We start from the raw sequence: 22,064 nt of genomic DNA on the forward strand, positions 1-22,064 counted from the left end.
TATATGACTGGAGGTGTAGTGGGGTCCCACTTTTCCATTTAATCACATTGGACCCCACTCCTACCTCCCTGGTTTTCCTCTCTCCCCCTCCCTTTGGAAAACTAAAATATATGTTTTATGCAGGAAAAAAAAAGTCACTTACACTCATACAAAACAAGTGAGGAATCCCAATAGCTTAATATTCAGCATATATAATTCATTTACATGATATAGCAGTCTTGATTGTGGCCCCAAACAGTATTTTTATTTTTCATTTCTAGCAGCTTTCTAGTTCAACCACAACAATGAAAATAATAATAATAATAATAATAATAATAATAATAATAATAATAGAACTTTCTACAGCCAGCAAACTATGTAACCTTCAGAAATTAAAAGACCCACAATATTAAAATACACAGAACAAAATATCTGAGGTATAAGATAAAAAATGTAGATTTTTTCCTCTTTTTTATTTTTGTATTTTTTGTATTTTTAGAGTTGCTAAAATGATGCACTACTGCATGTATTGCAATACCCAGGCCTCGGAAAGCTTCCTTTTTTTCCCCCACATTGGAAGGGTTTTATGGTTTTGTCATTTAGTATGGAGCAAAACGGCTGTATCCCCCTCGGTATATACTAGCCTGCAATGAAGAAAGAACGAGACCCACATCATCAGCATGGCTCCTAGTCTTGGGATCAGTCAAGGGTGCAAAAGCATTCTGAAACAAAGCAATTTGATGGATTGTTTTTTTACTACACAACCAGATTTGCAACATTCATTTCCCCCCCCCCTGTTTTTTTCTATGACTACTGCCCCATCTCTTGGTGGCAAGCAAAGTTCAGGACACACCATCGAAAGCTGTGCAAACAGGTGCCAATTAGGGCTGTCAACCAATCAACAAATGTATAATCCTGTATAAACATTCATTGATTAAATAAAAATACGTATTTAGAGTGCCAAAACAATAACTTTGACTTTTCTTTCTTTCTTTCTTTCTTTCTTTCTTTCTTTCTTTCTTTCTTTCTTTCTTTCTTGGAGAACTGCAAAACCCTCAAGAGGAAATGTTGCTCATGGTTATGGAAACATTTGGGGGCAGGACTTCATTTCTATGGAGGCTCTGGACCAGGGGTTCATCTACACCAAGCAAGATATTCCACTATGAAGGTGGTATGAAAGCAGGATATAAGAGGCAAGAACCACACTACTGCTTTATAGCAGTATTGAAGGGTACTTACAACAGTTGGGGCCCATTGACACAGACCATATACCGCTTTCATACAGCTTTCATGGTAATTATATCCTACTTAGTGTAGATGTGTCCTGGGCTCCATCAGCTGTCAGTGCACTTCAGTACCACTATAAAGCAGTAATGTTGATCCTGCAGTGCACTTCAATATCGCTATAAAGCAGTAGTGTGGCTCTACTTTCATATTGCTGTCATGGTGGAATATCCTGCTTGGTGTAGATGAGCCCCAGGACCTCGTTGGGTGTTCGCCAAGCTGCAAAGAAGCTCACACAGAGCTGCGAGCAGAGGCGAGCTGCAGTGGGTTGGCGAGCATTTGACAGAGCCAGACACGGCTGTGTCTGTCCATCCCTAGTCACAATGCCCCAGATGTAGAGTCATTCTGGGATGTGGTAGGGAAGCAAAGAGAGTCATCACTCCCCCCCCCCCCAAAAAAATGGTTGAGAATATTCAAAGCAAAATTCTACAAAGTGGCCTTGTTTTTCAAGGGGGAGGAAGAGAAAAGAAAAATCTCTGAACTTCTCTCTCTCTCTCTCTCTCTCTCTCTCTCTCTCTCTCTCTTTCCCCCCCCCCCCAGCAGAATGCCAATGGTATGGCATGACGGGAGTGGAATTTCCAGTGACATCTGGGGAGCCACCACCTTCCCCACCCCTTTTATGTTGGGATATATACGTTGCTTTAAAGACCTCTTAGCATAAAATCAGCTCAATTGTTAAAAATGAATAAATAATTAGGGAATAAATTAAGAATGCAGTCTTAATGCCCAAAGCCAGCCCACTGGGGGTGGAGGGAGTTAGTATTCTCTGTCCATCTAAGTAGTCCTGTTCCATCCATGGAATTAGTAGTAGTAGCACTAAGCAGGAAATGTTAAAATTTTTCGTGAGTGCAAAAGGGAATTATCAAGTCCAGAGCAAGGAAAGTTTTCCATCTCAGAGAGGCCTTTAAACCTATCTAATCTACTTGAAAAATAATACCATTTTTAAAGCCCAGATTATTTTTTAAAAATAATTTTCTTCTTTATGCATCGAAATTAATTCCCTTTGGGGTCTGTTTTTTTTTTTTAATGTAACCCCCCAACCTCCACACTTAGGAACCTCAGCGGGAACTATTTCTGAGTTGACATGTTTACCAGGCTGATCTCAGAGCGGATGTGGAGATTTCCAAAGAACAGAAGTTATCTCAAAGTGCAGGCTCATTTGGGGGAAAACAAAGCAGCTTTTACATTCATTAACCCTTTAGCAAACCTTTGGGTAGGCACACCTTCAGAACAATAGCCTCCCTCAACCCTTTTAGAATTGCAGTGTAAGTCAATAAGAATTATTTATGTGAACCGCCCAGAGAGTTTCAGCTATGGGGCAGTATACAAATGCAAATAATAATAATAATAATAATAATAATAATAATAATAATAATAATAATAATAATAATAATAGAAACCTCTGCAAATGGTGGTAGTCCTTCCAGTACTAGCTGGCAACAAGTCCCCCAAATGGTCATTTCAGAGATGAGGGTTGGGTGCCAATGCATTCTGGTCTGCTGTACCGAAAGCCCCACAAATCCTGTAAAGGAACTGATCCTCACCCCTGTCAGCTAAGCCAGCCAGGAGCTGGTATAACTAAAATGGGGTGATGCCTCTCCCACCTTCATCCCTGGTTGTAGGGAGGTGTGAATCAGCAAAACTTGAGCTTGCTGAATTTCTCCAAATTCCATTTCAAAGCTTGTCCAACTCAAGTCTGTATGAGATTGTGAGCTCTCTTTTTTCTTTATGCATGGAAATCTGTGCCAACTTCATGTGAACCGCCACCCACCCACCCCAATTCTACACACCTCTGAAATGGAAACAAATGATCTATATGCATGACAGGGATGGGCAGGGATGTCAGGGGAATCCATCCATCAGCTCAGCCCCCTAGACTTTGGCCTGTATTCCCATGAGCTGTCTTGATTTGATCTGCAGAGAGTTGGGTCAGCTCACAGATTTTCTGAATTCCCCCCATAAATAGAAATTTGCAGAAATTGTGCCCACAATCTGCACACATTTCTATTTATGGGGGTGGGTGGGTGGGTTGGAGTTCCTGAATTATGGGGAAAGCTTGTGGGCAGCGAGAAACTGTCAGAAAAAAGGGCAACTAAAATGATGAAGGGGCTGGAGCGTCTCCCCTATGAGGGAAGGTTACATTCAGCTGGGATTGTTCAGCTTGGGAAAAAGGAGGCTAAGGGAAGACCTTATTGAGGTGTACAAAATTATGCATGGTGGGGAGAATGTGGATAGGAAGACATTTTTCCCCTCTCTCATTATTATTATTATTATTATTATTATTATTATTATTATTAATTTATAATACTAGAACCCTGTGGGGTCATCCCATGAAGCTGTTTGTGGGGAGATTCAGGACAGATAAAGGAAGTGCTTTTTCATACAGTTAAATTATGGAATTCACTACCACACATTGCAGTGATGGCCTCCACTTTGGATGACTTTAAAATGGGGTTATTATTATTATTATTTATTTATTTATTTATTTATATAGCACCATCAATGTACATGGTGCTGTACAGAGTAAAACAGTAAATAGCAAGACCCTGCCGCATAGGCTTACATTCTAATAAAACCATAATAAAACAATAAGGAGGGGAAGAGAATGCAAACAGGCACAGGGTAGGGTAAACAGGCACTGGGTACGGTAAAACTAACAGTATAAAGTCAGAACAAAATCAAGTTTTAAAAGCTTTAGGAAAAAGAAAAGTTTTTAGCTGAGCTTTAAAAGCTGCGGTTGAACTTGTAGTTCTCAAATGTTCTGGAAGAGCGTTCCAGGCATAAGGGGCAGTGGAAGAAAATGGACGAAGCCGAGCAAGGGAAGTAGAGACCCTTGGGCAGGCGAGAAACATGGCATCAGAGGAGCGAAGAGCACGATAAATTGGATAATTTATAATTTATTAATTGGATAATTGGATAATTGGTTGGATAAATACCTGGAGGAAAAAGCTATCAGCGGCTACTAGCCCTGATGGTCATGTGCTACTTCCAGTATCTGAGGCAGTAAGCCTATATACACAGCAATTGCTGTGGAACATGGGTGGGAGAGTGTTATTGCACCATGTCCTGCTTTGTTGGTCCCTAGATGACAGCTGGTTGGCCATTGAGGGAACAGAGTGCTGAACTAGATGGACCCTCCATCTGATCCAGCATGGCACTACTTATGTAATTAATTTCAATGGGTTCATTCTAAATCCGACTAACATTAGATGCTACCCATAGTCCATTATCAGTCATTAACAAAGAGGGCTTTATTGAGTCCCTTAGGGGGGTGCGGCTGAGGTTCTGCACCCATGGAAGATACATTGGCAAAGCCCTCTCTAGATGTTCTAGTTTTGCCCAGGCCTGAGCTATTTGTAAAGCTTGGAGCACCAAAAGCAAGCAGACACTGCAGCAGCACTTAGATAAACAACTTCCAAGGCCTTAACCCAACAGTATCTGCTGGGCTTGGCTTCAGTTGGTGGAGGAAGAGGAAGCTATTTTTGCTAGTGCCAACCTACCTGTGCAGTGTCTGCCTCTCCTAACTCAATAATAGCTCTGGACCAGGTCGAGTGAGTATTGGTATCACCCTGCTCTGTGTAGGGCTAAACCTGAAGTGGGATGATACTAGACCCACCGGAAAAGAAGTGGGATAGTGTCACATCCCACCAGTCCCATCAGCTTTGAAAACTGGCCTAAAGCCATAAAGTGAAGGTGTATTCAAGTTGGAGGCTCTTGCTTGAACAAAACACCAGACAGATTTCAAGTTAAGAAAAAGAGTTACCATAAGATGAGCTATGCTTTTTTCCAAGGGGGTCTTTGGAACACAAGAAGCTGAGACAAATCATTGGTCTTTTAACTCAGTAATGTCTACATTGACAAGCGGTGTTTCGTTCTGTTTTTATTGTATTTAATCTTGTACACCACTCCACAATTTTGAATGGGGAGCGGTATATAAATAAATAAATAAATAAATAATGTCTACATTGACAAGTGGCAGCTCTTCACAATTTCAGGTAAGGGTCTTAACCAACCCTCCCTGGAGATGCCGGTGACTGAACCTGAGACCTCTTACTGGAAATGCAGAACTACTAAGGAACAAACCCATGCAATAGGGAAAAAAATACTAAGACACAGGTTGTAAATGCCACCATATTTCAATTAAAGCAAAATCAGAAGCTAATTTGATGGTTTGAAGGGAAGCAAAAAAGAGGGTGTTAGCAACATTTCTCAAGCAGGGTCTGTGTTCTTACTCTACCCAAAATTGTGGCCAAATTGTTTTGGATACTAAGTGATGGAAAAGTTACAAGAAACTCAGATTCCAGGCTAGTTTTTGATGTGATAAAAATAGTCAGGAGGACATTCTTCCCAACATCATCATCATTATTATTATCATTATTATTATTATTATTATTATTATTATTATTATTATTATTATTTAATGGAGACCCTTTCATATAATAAATGGTTCACAAAGTGAGTTCTGATATCAATCACATCAGGGAGGATTTTATTTTTCTTGATGAACCCAATTAATTCTTACCAAGTGAAGACTCATTCAATTTGATGGGGAAGTTACTTTTTGATGACATTTAACACAGACCATAGTCTCCAGAGCCTTTATCTAGACACCTGATCTCCACTCAGATCAATTACTGTGACTCTCCTGAAGCAAAGACTATTTGGAAATATTGCTAATAACAAAGGATTTGCGAAAAACCAACAACAACCTGTCCCTTTAATTCCGCGAGTATTTTCACTCTCTGTACACTGGCATCACATCTTCAGAAAACTTATCAGCAAAACTTAAACCAGCACTTTGGCAAGGCAGTGGTGATTCATTTTCATACATTTATTTATTTTATTTATTTATTACATTTTTATACCGCCCAATAGCCGAAGCTCTCTGGGCGGTTCACATCAAATGTTTGGCAATTGCAGAGGACTTCATTGTGGATTATGTTCCCCATTGTAAGGCATGTGTATACCTCTTTAAGAAGCATACTCATCACTGTTGTGTATGACATGGTTTGGATCCTACATGGTTTGGATCCAGGTTACCTACGGGAACACCTTCCCCTGTACAATCCACTGCACACACTTAGGTCCTCTGGGGAGAATTTACTTCAGTCAGCCAAAACTAGGCTGACAACGGTTACCCAGAGGACCTTCTCTTCTGTTGCCCCCAGACTGTGGAATGGCCTGCCAGAGTAGATTTGTCAGCTTAAAGCTCTCTCTGAGTTTAAGATAGCTATAAAGGCTAGTTTCTTCCAGCAGGCCTACCCAGATGAATTTTAAACTTAAGGATTTTAAGATGCCCTGATAGTTATTTTAATATTATATTGGTTTTATCTGCTCTTTTAATTAGTTTCATGAATTTGGTTTATATTGTATAGTTGCATTAATGTTTTTCCCTGCCTAGATCCAAAGGGAGAGGTGGGTAAGGAATTATTATTATTATTATTATTATTATTATTATTATTATTATTATTATTATTTGGCTAAATGTGCAACAGCTTTTATTCGTAATCACTGCTGCTGTGCTCACAGGTCTAACAATAATGTTAGACTGAGGAGGAGGAGGAGGAGGAGGAGGAGGAGGAGGAGGAGGAGGAGAAGAAGAAGAAGAAGAAGAAGAAGAAGAAGAAGAAGAAGAAGAAGAAGAAGAAGAAGAAGAAGAAGAGAAACTGCAGGTTTTAACTAACCTTAAAATCAGTGTGGGTAACTGGTTCACCAGGAGTTGTTGGACTATAATCCCTGACCACTAACCATGTTGGAGGGGATTATGGGAGTTGAGTCCAAAAGGTATGGAGAGCCACAGGTTGCCCAGCCCTGCTTTACAGATATGTAAAGTCAACCATCATTTTCAGGGATAAGCCACCCAGTGCCACCCAGTTCTTTGGGGACACCAGCCCCCATCAGCCCCAGCCAGCATGATCAATAGTCAGGAATGCTGAGAGTTATATTTCAAGACATCTCTGGAGGGCATCAGGTTGGGGTAACCCACTATGAACCCTGGGCACAAACTAGTAGAGGCTGGTGGCCCAATGGCGGTTCAGATGTGACTCTGCTCTGGGTTTCAGTCAGAACCAGTCAGAACTCTAAAGGAGCTGTTCAAGGTGCTGAACCCTATCCCAAGTTAGCTAAAATTCACTGTGAGTCCCTTTGATTTAAACCTGACCTAGGCCACAGCTAGACCTAAGGTTTATCCTGGGATCATCCAAGGTTCACCCCTGCCTGAGCACTGGATCCCCTGTGTGTCACCTAGATGAACAGGTTTGACCCCGGGACGATCCAGGGATAAACCTTAGGTCTAGCTGTGGCCTTAGTTAAGTTCAGCTTTTGCTTGACCTTTGCCAGTGCAGGCTGGTTGCTATCCAAGGTGATGAAACCTATCCCCAATAAGGGTTCAGCTCCTTGGATAGACACCAACTTCCACTGGCACAAGTCCAGCAAAAGCTGAACTTAACTAGGTCAGGTTAAAACCAAAGGGACTCACAGTGAGTTGTAGTTAAATTCCATTGCATTGCTTTCCATGGGGCTTTTTTTGTGAGTAACATTTACTTGAATGTACTCATTATCTTGATTACAAGATAACTGCAGTTCCATATATGCCCCCTGGAGGGATATTATCTCGTAATGCAAAAGGCCAACAATGCCTGATACAATTCTCCTGTGGGTCATTGATGGGTACATTTTTAGCTTCAAACAAGCCACCATTCCTATGGGCCAGACCGATAGATCCTTGGGTCTTGGGTCAGTCTCCTCCTACCCCCGGTGTTTCTCTCTCACACTCTCCTTTCAGTAGAGTGATGATTTTAAATAATAACTATAATAAGGGGGTGAAATAGATGGGATTTGGGGTGACTGACAGCAGAGACCTGGAAATCTTGGTTTCAATGCATTGGTGTGACTTGAATCTTGGGGCTATGTAAATTCAAGGCAGAAAGAAAGAAGGAAGGAAGGAAGGAAGGAAAGAAAGAAAGAAAGAAAGAAAGAAAGAAAGAAAACCACACAGAAATGGACGCCACTGTGAATGCATTCCATTTGTGATGGATTTAATTATCAAAATGACTAATTATTCCATTAAGGTAAGTGCTCAGCTAGGTGATACTTGCAAAATTAAAAATATAATAACTTACATGCACTACATTGCCAAGAAATTAAGACATTTATCAAGTTTACTGGGAAGGATTAATGTGGCATTTTAGCTGCCGTTAGCATAAGAGACAAATTCAATTAAGGAAAAGTGAGAAGATGTCAACCATGCTAAGAACCAGGGAGAGGAAGGAAGGGGAGGTGTGGAGGGGGGAGCAGGGTGAACTGGGAGATTGGAAAGGAAGGAAAGGAAGAAATCAGCACTTACCACGGCACCAACGCCGTAGGTGGCTGCTGGAGCAAGTGTGTGGTGGTAGGGTTCGGCAGCATAAAGTCGTCCGTAACTGAAAATAAAGCAGAACCGAGGATTAATAAAGAAAAGACAGGCAAGAAAAAAACCCAGAGGTTAAAAGCAGAAAGGAACTGCAAAATGAATGCAATCAAACATTCCACTCTATCCAATTACATTGGAAATGAACTGACTCAGCACTTTATGGAAGCAATATCCTCTGGGGGGAAAATGCGTTTGGTCTACAAATGAAAATGACGAGGGGAACACAAATGGATAATTAGCTTTGGGAGATTAACACTAGGCAGCCCATGAGCTGCGTGGCTGCAGGACAGGGGGATCCAGTATCTCCTCCCCTCTCTTCATAAGGGGAAGGGGACTGCCAGCAGTCCCAGGTGCACTTTCATAGAATCATAGAATAGTAGAGTTGGAAGGGGCCTCTAAGGCCGTCAAGTCCAACCCCCTGCTCGATGCAGGGATCCACCTTAAAGCATCCCTGACAGATGGTTGTCCAACTGCCTCTTGAAGGCCTCTAGTGTGGGAGAGCCCACCACCTCCCTAGGTAATTGGTTCCATTGGCTCCAACAGTCAGAAAGTTTTTCCTGATTTCCAGCTGGCATCTGGCTTCCTGTAACTTGAGCCCATTATTCTGTGTCCTGCATTCTGTGAGGATCAAGAAGAGATCCTAGCCGTCCTCTATGTGACAACTTTTCAAGTATTTGAAGAGTGCTATTATGTCTCCAGTCTTCTCAAGGCTAAACATGCCCAGTTCTTTCAGTCTCTCCTCAAAGGGATTTGTTTCCAGACCCCCGAACATCCTTGTTGCCCTGCTCTGAACCCCCTCCAGATTATCTGCATCCTTAAAATCATAGAATAGTTGAGCTGGAAGGGACCTATAAGACCATTGAGTCCAGCCCCTTGCTCAATGTAGGGATCCACCCTAAAGCATCCCTGAGAGATGGTTGTCCAGCTGCCTCTTGAATGCCTCTAGTGTGGGAGAGCCCACAACCTCCCTAGGTAACTGATTCCATTGTCGTACTGCTCTAACAGTCAGGACAGTCAGCGGTCCCCAACCTTTTTGGCACCAGGGACCGGTTTCGTGGAAGACAATTTTTCCATGGACCGGGGGGGGGGGTTGAGGGGATGGTTTTAGGAAGCCCCACACACACACTCCAGCGTCCTGGCTTCTCTTTGGCTAGGCAGGCGGGATGGTGCCCCGCGCCCAGGTATGCTGGGGTGGGGGTAGGTGGGGTGAAAGCAGCTCACCTGCATTACCATTCCGTGGCCCGGGGGTTGGGGGCCTCTGGTCTAAATCATTATAAACCATTATAAAGCAGTAGTGTAGATCCTCCCCCTGACTCAGTTAGATGCTCGTGATATTCAGCTATTCAAGCACAGGGCGGGGTGAGTGCTTAGTACTTAAATGTCTGCATTTAAATCCCCATGTATTCAACCACGTTATTGCTTAATAGCGGATGCCACATATCTTTTCCCTGACAAACTCCTCACCTTTAAGAATTTCGTAGGAGGCAAGCACATCTTTCATGCAGGAAAGAGCTGTACCTATTGAATTTGGCCGAGGAATGGTTGTTGTTTTTTTTAGTTCAGTTCAATTTTTTAATAAGAATTTACCAATATTCACATAGTTCTTCATATTCAGCAGAGAACAATCTTGAGTGGGTTTTTTTTAATTGAATGTGGAAAGGAAACTCAGAGATTTGCCTAGCCCTATGAAAAGCCAAGCAGTTTTTCAGTGTACATCAGATTTTACAAATGCCCCAAATAAATAAACATATGCCAGAAAACAGTCAGGATAGACGAATCTTTCAATTTCAGTTTCTCTCAGTTCCCATTTTTCCAGTTTTAAATTTGGTTCACATCTCAAACCTTGAGAATTTCTCCAGTATTAAATTTGGTTTGTCCTGAACTCTGAGATTGTTATTTTAAAAGTTCGCTTGAAAATGAATAAACATTTTTGTGCATGTTACTCCTAATTTTTATATGAGTTTTGTCTATTTTGCACATTTTGGCAACCGGTTTTCTTAATATATATATATATATATATATATATATATATATATATATTAACTTTGTTCCAACTAATACATGGATGCATACTTTGGTGAAGTCTACTGCAAAATTTGGAGTAGTGAGAAATTCAAAAGATAACTGTGTTCCAGTTTGCATAGTGATTTGAAAGTACAAAATTGGGTAAATTCACATTAAAATGTGAACTGAACAATCCCTCCCAATGCTACAAAACAGTTTGCCTCTTCAGTGAGCAAAGGCATGTGGCTACTTTGGCAATTTCAACCAACTCATGTATGATGACTCCAACCAAGAGAGCAGACTGAGGCCTTAGGATCGTCCTGGGGTCATCCCTGTTCATGTAAATGACACACAGGGGATCCCGTGAGCAGGCAGGGATGACCCCGGGATGATCCCGGGATAAACCGTAGGTCTAGCTAAGGCCATAGTGTCCCCAATGGGACACAACTATACAAGAGAACTGTTCAAGCAGCCTCCCATATGAGATCGAGGAAGTATGAAAATGTGGTATTCCACAAAGAGAAAGGAACATAGAATGGTGATCCTTAATATAACAAAGAATGGGCATGTCTAGACCTAGGGAACATGATCTGCCCATTTCTTGAAGATACACTCCTGCCATTGAGATGTGTGGAAACTTTCTTTAGAACATCCTCAAGTATTATTGGGAAATGTGTGTGTATGTGTGTGTGAGAGTTTCTCCCCCCCACCCCCTGGAAATTCAACAGATGATTCACCTGATGAGGAACTTCCAAATTTCCTTCGAGTTGCACTTTAGGTGAAATCTGGTGACTAAACCAGTGACCTGCAGAACCTCCCTTGGGAAATGTTGCTCCTGCTATCTAAACTCTGGGGGCTTTTATACACCTAAGGATTATCCCAGGAAAATGGGGGGAATCATCCCTGCCTGCTCCTGAGATCCACTTTATGTCATTTGCATGCACAGGGATGATCCTGGGATGATCCCGGGGGAAAAGGCAGGTGTAGATATGGCCTGGCTCCCCACAAATAGTATTTTTTTCCCCTGAGGAGGAAACTCCCCAATTCCCTTCACATTTTGTTTTAGGTCAATTTTTGATAGCAAACCATGAGCTCTGTGTGTGCATTTATTACTGTGTACCACAGCAAGGAATTGCCGGTGTGATCGGCTCACGATTTCGAAGAGACTGTTCTCCTCTTTCCAGGACAGAGGGTCAAATTCATGAAGAAACAAAGACATTAGCATATGGAGGAAGGCATTTCCAAAGGACCAACACGTAGATATTATCTGATAATATGAGTCATTTTCCCCCCAGGTGATGAATATACTTTTTTTTCTCCCTCATCAGGATGACCTCTACCTTCAGAATATGATAGTTTTATTATGATTAATAAATTTCATTTCCACAGAGGAAAAGGAACAGTGTCAGCTTAAACTGAAAGCATTCAGGCTTCCTTCTTTTTAAATGCTAATTTTAAAACATGCTTTTACATGACATGAAAATTGAGAGGCTCAAAAGGTTAGCTCTGAGGATGAAGGTGCAACTCTCAAAGAGATGGCAGCACAGAGCATATTGTTAGTCTGGGAGCCAATAAACTGGGACCATTCCTTTTGTGAATGGCTCTTGGGTTTATTTTGTCATCATGTTTACCTTCAACAAGATTCTGAATGCTTGCTATCTGTCTGTCTTCCCTTACACACACAACACAGCACACACACACACACACACACACACACTTATTCACAAACATGTACTTTGCTGATTCTATGAGAGAGATGGTTAGGAAAGGGGAGAAAAATGGAAAGAATAGAAACGTAAGGACGTTGTTTTATTTTTGTTCTGAATACTGCCAAATTGAGTTAATGCTCCCAAAAGAAATCAGTCAGGAGAAAAGCTGAAGCTAAGAGACCAGAAACCAGGGATCTTCTAGAGTAGGGTGACCATATGAAAAGGAGGACAGGGCTCCTGTATCTTTAACAGCTGTGTAGAAAAGGGAATTTCAGCAATTCCCTCTTTATCACAACAGTTAAAGCTGCAAGAGCTATACCAAAGCCACCAAATACAAAAGAAAGCAGGGTTCTTGCAGCTTTAACTGTTGTGATGAAGAGGGAATTCCACCAGGTGCTGCATACCTACAAAGGACACCTGCTGAAATTCCCTTTCCTGTGCAACTGTTAAAGATACAGGAGCCTTGTCCTCCTTTTGTATGGTAATCTAGTCACTACATTAGCTCCCTTTTCCATGAGGTCTAGATTTGGATCATTTGCACAATGTCCACAGGCTACAAGATTCATTTTCCCCCTGTTGTTAAATAAATCAAGCCCCTAACCAGATCTAGTTACATACAACAGCATATGGCCCTAGATGGGGTTGTGCATCTTTTTTAAATAAATAAATAAATATGGGTATACAAACCAGTTCAATGGGGGCCAGATGAGCATCAAAATGTGGGCATACATATGCATGCATTTGCACATCTGACTCCCCATGGGCTGAAAGTGTGCATGAAGCTACTTATGCACATGAATCCCACTGGATGACTTGACATCTGAGTACACATCACACTGATTGTGTTCTTATTATCATCCTTCTTGAGGACTGTAGTAGAGAAACCTTAGGGGTAAACTAAATGCCTCCCCTGTTTAACTTACTCAAAAGCAAACATGGGAAACCCAGTCAAGATCCTTGAATGGGAGGTGGGGCGCTTTAAACTTTTTCCTTCTGCTGTAGTCCCAGTCTCTACTACTATCCTGTGTGTAGGGATGTTCAGACGGTGTTCTGTCTGTGTTTCACAGATTATCAAAGCCCTTTCGTTCTGCCCAGTGCCCACTGACGAAATCGGGTTGATTTATTTTTTAAGTTTCTGAAGTTGCACACTCACATCGGCAAAAATGCACAAATTTCCCCAAAATGTGCAAATCCTCCCCCCAATGCACATTTTCACACGTTAGCCTATGGGAGAAATGCACATCTTTGGCCATATACACACACAATTTAAATGGATATTGTTGTTTTTTATACCTTTAGTTGTTTAAAATTTTGTATATCTGTTTTAAGGTTCATTGTTTTTAACTTTTGTAAACCGCCCAGAGAGCTTCGGCTGTGGGGCGGAATATAAATGTAATTAAATATATATATATATATATATATATATATATATATATATATATGAAAAAAAATCATGCAAAATTCCCAAGAGTTAGGGGAATGGTCCACAAGTCTGTAGAATCTGCCTGACAGAAGGAAAGCTGACCCACTGTGGAATCTGTGGGTGAGCTTTATAAAAGTCTGAGCTCATGCAGCAAAAGTCTTTTATTTCCCCATGGTGGGTCATAAGCTTTGCAGGCCTGCTGTACATACACATGTTCACACTCACACCAAACATAGAAATACCCAAATTCAATGGTCTGTTTCTGATTAATCCCATTTGCCCTATTATGGGACGAAAAATGGCATAACCTTAGGATTACCTTTATGTTCTCCAAGCTGTGTTCATGCATACAAAGACCCACACACATGGTTGTGCAAAAAGGAATAATAATAATAATAATAATAATAATAATAATAATAATAATAATAATAATTCTTGCACTGCTTTGTTATCAACAGAGGCTTGGAGTACAACCCCCTCCATTTACAATTTGCAGAACTCCGGCTCGCCTTAATCTTGTCAAGTCGTCACATTTGACTAGCCATGCGAAGTGACCTAGAACTGTGAGCATGAGAAAGGCAAGCTGTCAAAGAGATCATGACAAAGATGCCAGAAAGGTTTGCCAGTGTATGTTGCTGGATCAGAGACAAGGATTAATCAAACTTCAGCTATGCAAGAAAGAGAGGATAATGCAAGGGTCTACTTGTTTTCATCCAGGGTCCACATAGTTGCAATTTTTATCCTAACAGCTAACCTGCAGTGATTTAAACACACACACACACACACACACACACACACACACACGCCAAGTCCCCTGTCATCCATACACCCTGGTTTACTGCAGTGATAAAAGGATCTTAAAAGCACCAACAGAGGGAATCGTTGAATTTATCATGGGAAATTAATTGTGCACCTTAGCATAGTATATTCCAGGGCTTTCACTGCAGAAATGGCAATATATTTCCCTGCTTTTCACAGAGAAAAGGAAGGTGTAGGGTGGCCACTTATGCATCACCGAAAAGAGGACATGCATCATCCAAAAAAAAAACCGGGAGAAAAATGGAGGGTGATTTGCATAAGCTTTGCATATGGTAATTTATATGTGCTGGTGCCAATTTAGAAATGATAGTTATAATTTAAATCAAAATACAACCATCTCACCATAATGTGATGACCTGTCTGCTGGGCCAGGTGGCCTCTGTCATAGAATCATAGAATAGTAGAATTGGAAGGGGGCTTTAAGGCCATCGAGTCCAACCCCCAGCTCAATGCAGGAATCTGCCTTAAAGCATCCCTGACAGATGGTTGTCCAGCTGCCTCTTGAAGGTCTCTAGTGTGGGAGAGCCCGCTACCTCCCTGGACCACTGGTTCCATTGTCATACTGCTCTAACACTCCTGCCACTTGAGCCCGTTATTCCGTGTCCTGCACTCTGAGAGGATCGAGAAGAAATCCTGGCCCTCCTCTATGTGACAACCTCAGGGGGTGCAGCTGCCTAATGCCATGAGGCTGCTATTTCTTATAAGACAAAACAAAAAAAGGGGTAGCTAGCAAAGTCCCACGGATGTGTTAGTTCAGCAGGATCCAAGCCGAGCATTAGTTTCAAAAGAATAGGTCCTGGGACTAGGGAGTTACGATAATTGAAAACCAGTTTAAGGCTTTTATTTATAATGAAGCCTGGCAGCATTAGAAGAATGGCCATCTCACAATCCCATCCTTGGCTTCGCCCAAAGCCCATTGGTTGGAAACGCTCATAAAGTGTGCTTTAGGATTAGAAGGCTAGCTTGTCAAGCATTCAACTGCCTTCCCTCCCCCTTCCATTTATGGAGGAAGGTTTTATCCTTTACTGTGCATCAGCGAAGTCAAGGCTGGAACTGTGAATTAATGCAGAATCAAGTGTGAATGTGATTGGGTTTTTTTTAAAAAAAATCCTAAAAAAACACAGGATGAAGGGATCTGCTTAACACTTTGTATGCCTAAAGCCCTACTTAAGAGCTACCAGGGTGCCAAGGTTCATCTCTTTATCTTTAAAAATGACAGAGATTATGCATTTTTGTTAATTCCCATTGACGATAACATGGTTCTTTGAAAACGGAGCAGTTTTCCGATGAGTAATCTGGCAGTGCAGAGAGACAGACCACCTCCGAAAATTGGAGCAGAGAACATGCTCCATGTCGCACCACCCCAAATTTCAGGGAGGGACAGATCTGCTCTGCACACCTCTCTTGTAGATTTCTGGTAAGACTGAATGGTTAGAATTTAACTGGGAAACTCTATGGTGTTGTTGTTGTTGTTGTTGTTGTTGTTGTTGTTGTTATTATTATTATTATTATTATTATTATTGAGATACCCATTAGAACTTGGAGGAAGACTGACATTCTTCCAGCTAAGGAAAAGAAACAGATATTAAGTGTGTGTGCATGTGTGTGTGTGTGAAAGGAGGAAAAAGAGGAAGAAGAGGTGGGGGAGGGAGAGTTTCCCCATCAGAGAAACCCTGGGCATGTCTAGACCTAGGGAGGGGACGGGGGAGGATCTCACGATATGGTGATCACAAGATCCTCCCCCTCAGTCTACACACGGCGTGCTACATCCCAGGAGGAAGAGGACATCATGCCCACCATTTTTGTTTTGTTTTTATTGAAAATGTGCCCACGAGCGCTCCATCACTAAAGGTAGGGTTATATTATTATTATTATTATTATTATTATTATTATTATTATTATTATTATTATTATTATAATAATAAAAGATCCCGTTCCCCCTCCTGAAGAGCTCCGTGCCCGATTCCCAGCAAATTGCAGAAGAAACTGGGATGGCGGCCCACACATCCCACGGTCACAGGACGATCTCAAGACCGTGGGAAAAATCAGGTTTAAAGCCATCCCACCTATCACGGGGAAAGGGAAGGATCATCCCTTCCTGCCCCCGGGATCCCATGTTTGTCATGTGGATGCACAGGGATGATCCCGGGGTGATCCCTGGGATAAACCCTCATGCCCATAGTACTAGGCAGGTATAGGAGACGATTGGCTGAATACAATTTGGTGTTTTACGGTCCTCTTCCCTTGTGGGGTCTTCTGCATTGGAGTAGTGCGTCTTTGCCTCCACTAATGCTCACCTTCAGCCTTCCCCAACCTGGTGCTCTTCAGATGTTTTAGATCACAACTTCCAGCATGCCCATGGGCCATGTTGGCTGAGGCTGATGAGAGTTGAAGTCCAAAACATCTGGAGGGCCCCAGGTTGGGGAAGGCAAACTTCTAAACAAAGGAACTGCTACAGAGGCAATGTGCCAAAGGATCAGATGACAACATTGCTGCTCCTGGAACTTTTCGCCGTTGGCAGATAGTGTAGATAATTTATCACCACCATGTATCAATTTATCATCATCATCATCATCATCATCATCATTATCATTGTCTTTGCTGAATAAAGCCCAAGTATTGCTGCTTCGGGATAACAAGCTTGAATTGACAACTTATGGAACAGCCATTGAAAGCATGGCTGCGAAAAACAGACATTCCTTTTACTCCCATGGATTTCCCAGCACCTGGCTATGTGCATACGTATGTATGGGAATGCACACAAAAAGCACTCACACAGCATCTATGGGTGGCGTACATACATAAAGCCCATCTTGTTCTTTCTCTAGCATGATCAGAGCTCTTTTGCCCATGGGAATGTTTTATATTAATGTGTGGGACATGCATTTATTAATTAGAAAGGTGATGGAATATGAATCTGGATATATGTTTTTTGATCAGGACATGCCCTAGATCCATAAATCCTGAAAATGTTTCTGCAAGCAACCTCAAATGCAGTAAATCCATTGGGAACAAAGATGCTGTATTATAACAACTCTGAAAAAATAAGACTGTCTATTTTATGCAAGATCCCACCCACCCCTTTGGAGGATAGGACTGGCACAGATCTAACTATGGGTGGAAGAATCAGCAATGTTCGTGCTCATCAAGACTTTTCTGTTTTCATGTCTAAGATCATTTTTCACCATTCCTGCTGCCAAATGTTAGTTGTTGTTTTCAAGCTGAAAAAGTGCACATTTTAGTGCACTTTTTTAAAAAGTGTGCATGCAAAGTACATTTTCCCCAACAGACTAAGGCATGGGCCTGTACAGACAACATCATAAACAATGGTTAGCCAAGTGGTTAGTGAGCATATTTAAACCATGGTTATGTAGCCACCATGGTTAGGAATGGTTCACACAACACGCTAAGTGTGTCAAAAAGCTTAACCACTATGGCTTAGCGTGTCGTCTGAACAGGGCCCTGGAAAGTATACATTTTAAGTAAATCTTTTTCTTAAAAAAACTAAACATTGTTTTCAATTCACTTTTAAAAAATGTGGCCACAGTTTTGGAAACACGTGAGGTTTTTCTGGAAAATTGCACACACTCTTCACATTTGCGATTGTGAATGGGGCAAATTCAGAGTGAAAGTGGACCCGAACGAATTCTCATACGTTCCTAGGCCTGGCCCAGCTGTTTTCCTCGCAACAACATTGTATCAGGAAAATCTCAAGATGGGATGGAAAAGTAAGAAGAAGGGGGGAAAGGAATGGAAAGGGGAGGGGAAGCAGCTGAGTGTTTCAATGTAAGGCAAAAGCAACTGCAAATATGTGGCCATTAAAGTTACTTTGTGAAAGAAACATAAGTTTTCATCTCTGGAAAAGATGCAGGGTGCCCAGATTTGATGGAGGATAACAATGTTCTACCTTTAACAGTTGTATATGAAACAATTATACATGGAACAATGTCAGCAGGAGCAGATTTTCACACTCATTCATTACAACTTGCAAACCCCAATATCTCTCTTTTCACACATCTATTACATTAAAGGCGCAAAACCCTCTTATTCTTCTGCTCATCATAATACAGAGTAAATATATATTCTCCTTTCCAAAAGTAAATACCATTAAGATCACTAAGGGTTGAAATTAGGGATTTACAGATTTTGTAAAACCATCTGCATTTCATGGATTGTCAAGTACCTTGCGTTTCGTTATCTGCTCATGCACAAAATCTTTTTTTCCCTATTTCCTGAAGTTGTGCAAATTCACATTTCCAGAAATTCACATTTGTGCAAATTTGCACTTGGAAAACTGTGTAACTCCCCTGAAACGTGTTAATCCCGCCCCCAAATGTGCATTTTCATGATTTATCTTATGGGGGAAATGAGCATTTAAGGGCTAATGTTTTTCTTTGTTTTTTGTTCATTTGATTTTATAACTAAATTTGCGTAAAATTCTGGAAAGTAAAAAAAAATACAAAACACTGCAGAATTGGTGCAACTTGGGAAAAGCAGGTCCTCTGATGAATCCAGAGCTCAGACTCATAGAAATCCAAACTTTGATTCCATTGTGGGTTTCTCCAACATCCCTAGTTTAAACAGAAATGGGGGCTATATCTCCCAGCATGACCCAGGAGTATGCTGCGGCATGCTGGAGTTGTAGGACTTTTTAAATGTCTAAACCTGCATCAGGTTGTACTCCTAGCCTTCCACAAATAAGATGACTGATCTAGACTGTGTATTCCTCAACTCTCCTAGAAAGTCCAGCATTTATTAAAAACAAAAAGCACCTACAAAATATGTTCTTTCTTCTGGGAAATCTCCCAACCAGAGTTGTTAGTCCCAACAAAGGAAATTAAAATCTGGATTCACACAAGGCCTTTTCTCTACCGTGTGTTGACTTATGAAGTTATTACACTTTGGAAATAAGGTAAGGCTAGCCTTATCTGAAACAGTCCAACCAATGGTTCAGAGAGACACGGTAAAAATCTAGCAGCATCACCAATGAACATTGGCTGTGGAGTTCATTGTGTATCAAACTTTTTCAAACCATCTAGTTCTACTGGATTCATTGTGAGTTGTGGCTGGAAAGAAGAACGCAAAGCACAGCAGAACGAAATTGTCTGTTGAACACAAACTGTCATCACTGGATTCCACATAGCTTTTGTTTGCTTTTAACATAGCATGATTAAATTAATCCCTTCTCTAACTGAAATGTAGAATAAAATCACACTTATTTCATTACACAGGAGGCTGACTACTGATTTATCACTTGTCTTTTAACTGGTAAAAAATGTCGCAAATTACCAACATCTCTTTATAAGTGGTGCATCTTTTTTTTAGATATTGAGGAAATGTGTAGTAACTTAACAATATAATAAACACAAGCTACCAGGCATTTGTTTCTAGAAGTAAAACCCATCTTGAAAAATCATATGTTTTCATTCTCAATTGCAGCAAAGTAACTGAAACATAATAGCCTCAAAACCAGAATGGCCTTGGCCTTCAGCTTTTATTGATTAAACATGGCCTTCAATTATTAAAAGTTGCTACCAATTATTAATCGACTAATGGTTTAGTTGATAGATCTACCCACTGAAGCATGCAGTCTGAATTAGCAAACAGGACTTCTTCACAATGTGCTGTAAAGCTGCAAGTTTGCAAAAACTAAGCATCTTCTAATGTGCACCCAGGTACTTGCATCAACAGAACAGTAGAAATGAAGAGAGACAATGTTGAAAGAATGCGGCGAGTCTCCCTATAGATACACAGCTTGTTCAAGCTCATCCTTCAACCCTTCTAGAGCAGGGCTGTTACTAGATTCTCACATTTGGGGTGGGCATGGTCATAGTTCCCTGTGGCTTCAGTCCCTTTGAATCCCCTTAATGAAAGAACCCAGAAATCATGTGGGAAGTGTGGGAAGGAACTCACTTAGCATCCGGGGGGGGGGGGGCGGGCAGACACAATGTGGATGGAACCATGGGGGAAAGGCAACCTGGCACTCCATTAACCTAAAAAATTGTGGTATGTTCATGTTGACTGGGCTAGAATATGATGCCCCAGTCTGTTTCCTTCTCTATAGGCTCTGAGAGTACAGGAATAGGCATGAAGAGACATGGACCGGCTGCCACTCCATGTTTTTTCTTGCAACAACTGCTATAATACCACATATGATGTGGCATCACCATGTTGTGCATCTCTCCATGCAACTCACAGGTTGGCAGGGTGTTACAAGTTGTATTGCAGTAGACATTGCAAGGAAAAAAGCAAACAGGAAATACTGGCAACATCGTGTTTTCCCGGCCTGTTCACCTACTTAATGAATTAATTCAGAGTGATCCTGGCCAAGAAGTCTGTCCTGTTTTGCATATGGGTTTGATTACCTCCACTACCACCTACATCTTATCTTCAGGGAACATCAAGCATAACCCAGCTCCAATCACATGGCGTCTTCCCATCCATCCCAATTAACAACTTCCATAGAGTGGAGCCAGTAATGGAAATGATCACTACTCTCCAAACGGTCTGTCTTGAAGCATGATCAGACTCAATGATTGGGAACTTATGAAGCTGCCTTGTACTGAGTCAGACCATTGGTCCATCTAGCCCAGTATTGTCAACACTGACTGGCAGCAGCTCTTCAGGCTTTCAGGCATGAGTTCTTCTGGCCCTTCCTGGAGATGCTGAGTTATTGACCCTGGAACCTTCGACATGCAAACCAGGGCCTCTGCCACTGAGCCACCGCCCCTCCCAAGCTTACACTGGTTTAATTTGTCTTCTCTTTTTAAGAAACTCTGGGAATTATGCTTTGACCTGTGGACCTCCACAAGCTATTGGACTCCATCTCCCATTGGCCATGTTGGCTGAGGCCAACAACATCTGGAGTGAGGACTGAACTATTGCTATTCCTCCTCCAGGCTGCGGCAGGAAGTAGCAGCCATATTCCTTTGCCAAAATAAAGGTGCCTGGGAGGTTCTACCCAACTGTTTCTTCTTGGGAGGATAGAAGTAGTCATACTCTTTTCCTGAACTATTTCTACTGCCTTGTACAAGAAGCCCAGAGGAAGCAATACAATATTTCTAATAGTAAATTAGCACAGAAATACCACTGGCCATGTGTGAAACATATTAGGAGCACATTCAGGAATAGTTGTAAGGAATAAACCAGGAGTTAAACTTCAGTTTGATGGAGCTGCTTGGCTAGGGATTTTTAACAGTATTCTCATAACTATTATAGAAATAAAGGAAAATCTCTGTCTCTGTCTCTGTCTCTGTGTCTGTCTCTCTCTCTCTCTCTGTATTACTGATGCATCAGTTATACCAGTTGAAATCATATACACACTTACCTGGGAGTAAGTGGCACTGAATGCAATAGGTCTTACTTCTAATTGTGCTACTAATGTGTCATGTAAATAGATCATTAGCTGTGCTGGGGCAGGTGAAACTAAATATTT

At 41.5% G+C, this 22,064-nt stretch overlaps 1 protein-coding gene across 19 annotated transcripts in view; it reads right to left on the reverse strand.

The window, feature by feature from the left end:
• Positions 1 to 241: 241 nt before the first annotated feature.
• Positions 242 to 22,064, reverse strand: part of RBFOX1 (RNA binding fox-1 homolog 1) — a 1,470,150-nt gene continuing 1,448,327 nt past the window's right edge. For 15 of the 19 annotated variants that reach the window (XM_063143444.1, XM_063143446.1, XM_063143439.1 and 12 more), the window contains 2 exons: positions 8,609 to 8,684; positions 242 to 701 (listed from right to left, as the gene is read on the reverse strand). In XM_063143444.1, coding sequence (XP_062999514.1) covers positions 579 to 701; positions 8,609 to 8,684 — 199 coding nt within the window. In that variant the 3' untranslated portion in view covers positions 242 to 578. The remainder of the gene's footprint in view (positions 702 to 8,608; positions 8,685 to 22,064) is intronic. The other 4 variants (XM_063143455.1, XM_063143445.1, XM_063143452.1 and 1 more) reach the window with 2 other exon arrangements.

The sequence above is a fragment of the Elgaria multicarinata genome, chromosome 17 (assembly GCF_023053635.1).
Source record: "Elgaria multicarinata webbii isolate HBS135686 ecotype San Diego chromosome 17, rElgMul1.1.pri, whole genome shotgun sequence".
Classification (NCBI taxonomy): Eukaryota; Metazoa; Chordata; class Lepidosauria; order Squamata; family Anguidae; genus Elgaria; species Elgaria multicarinata.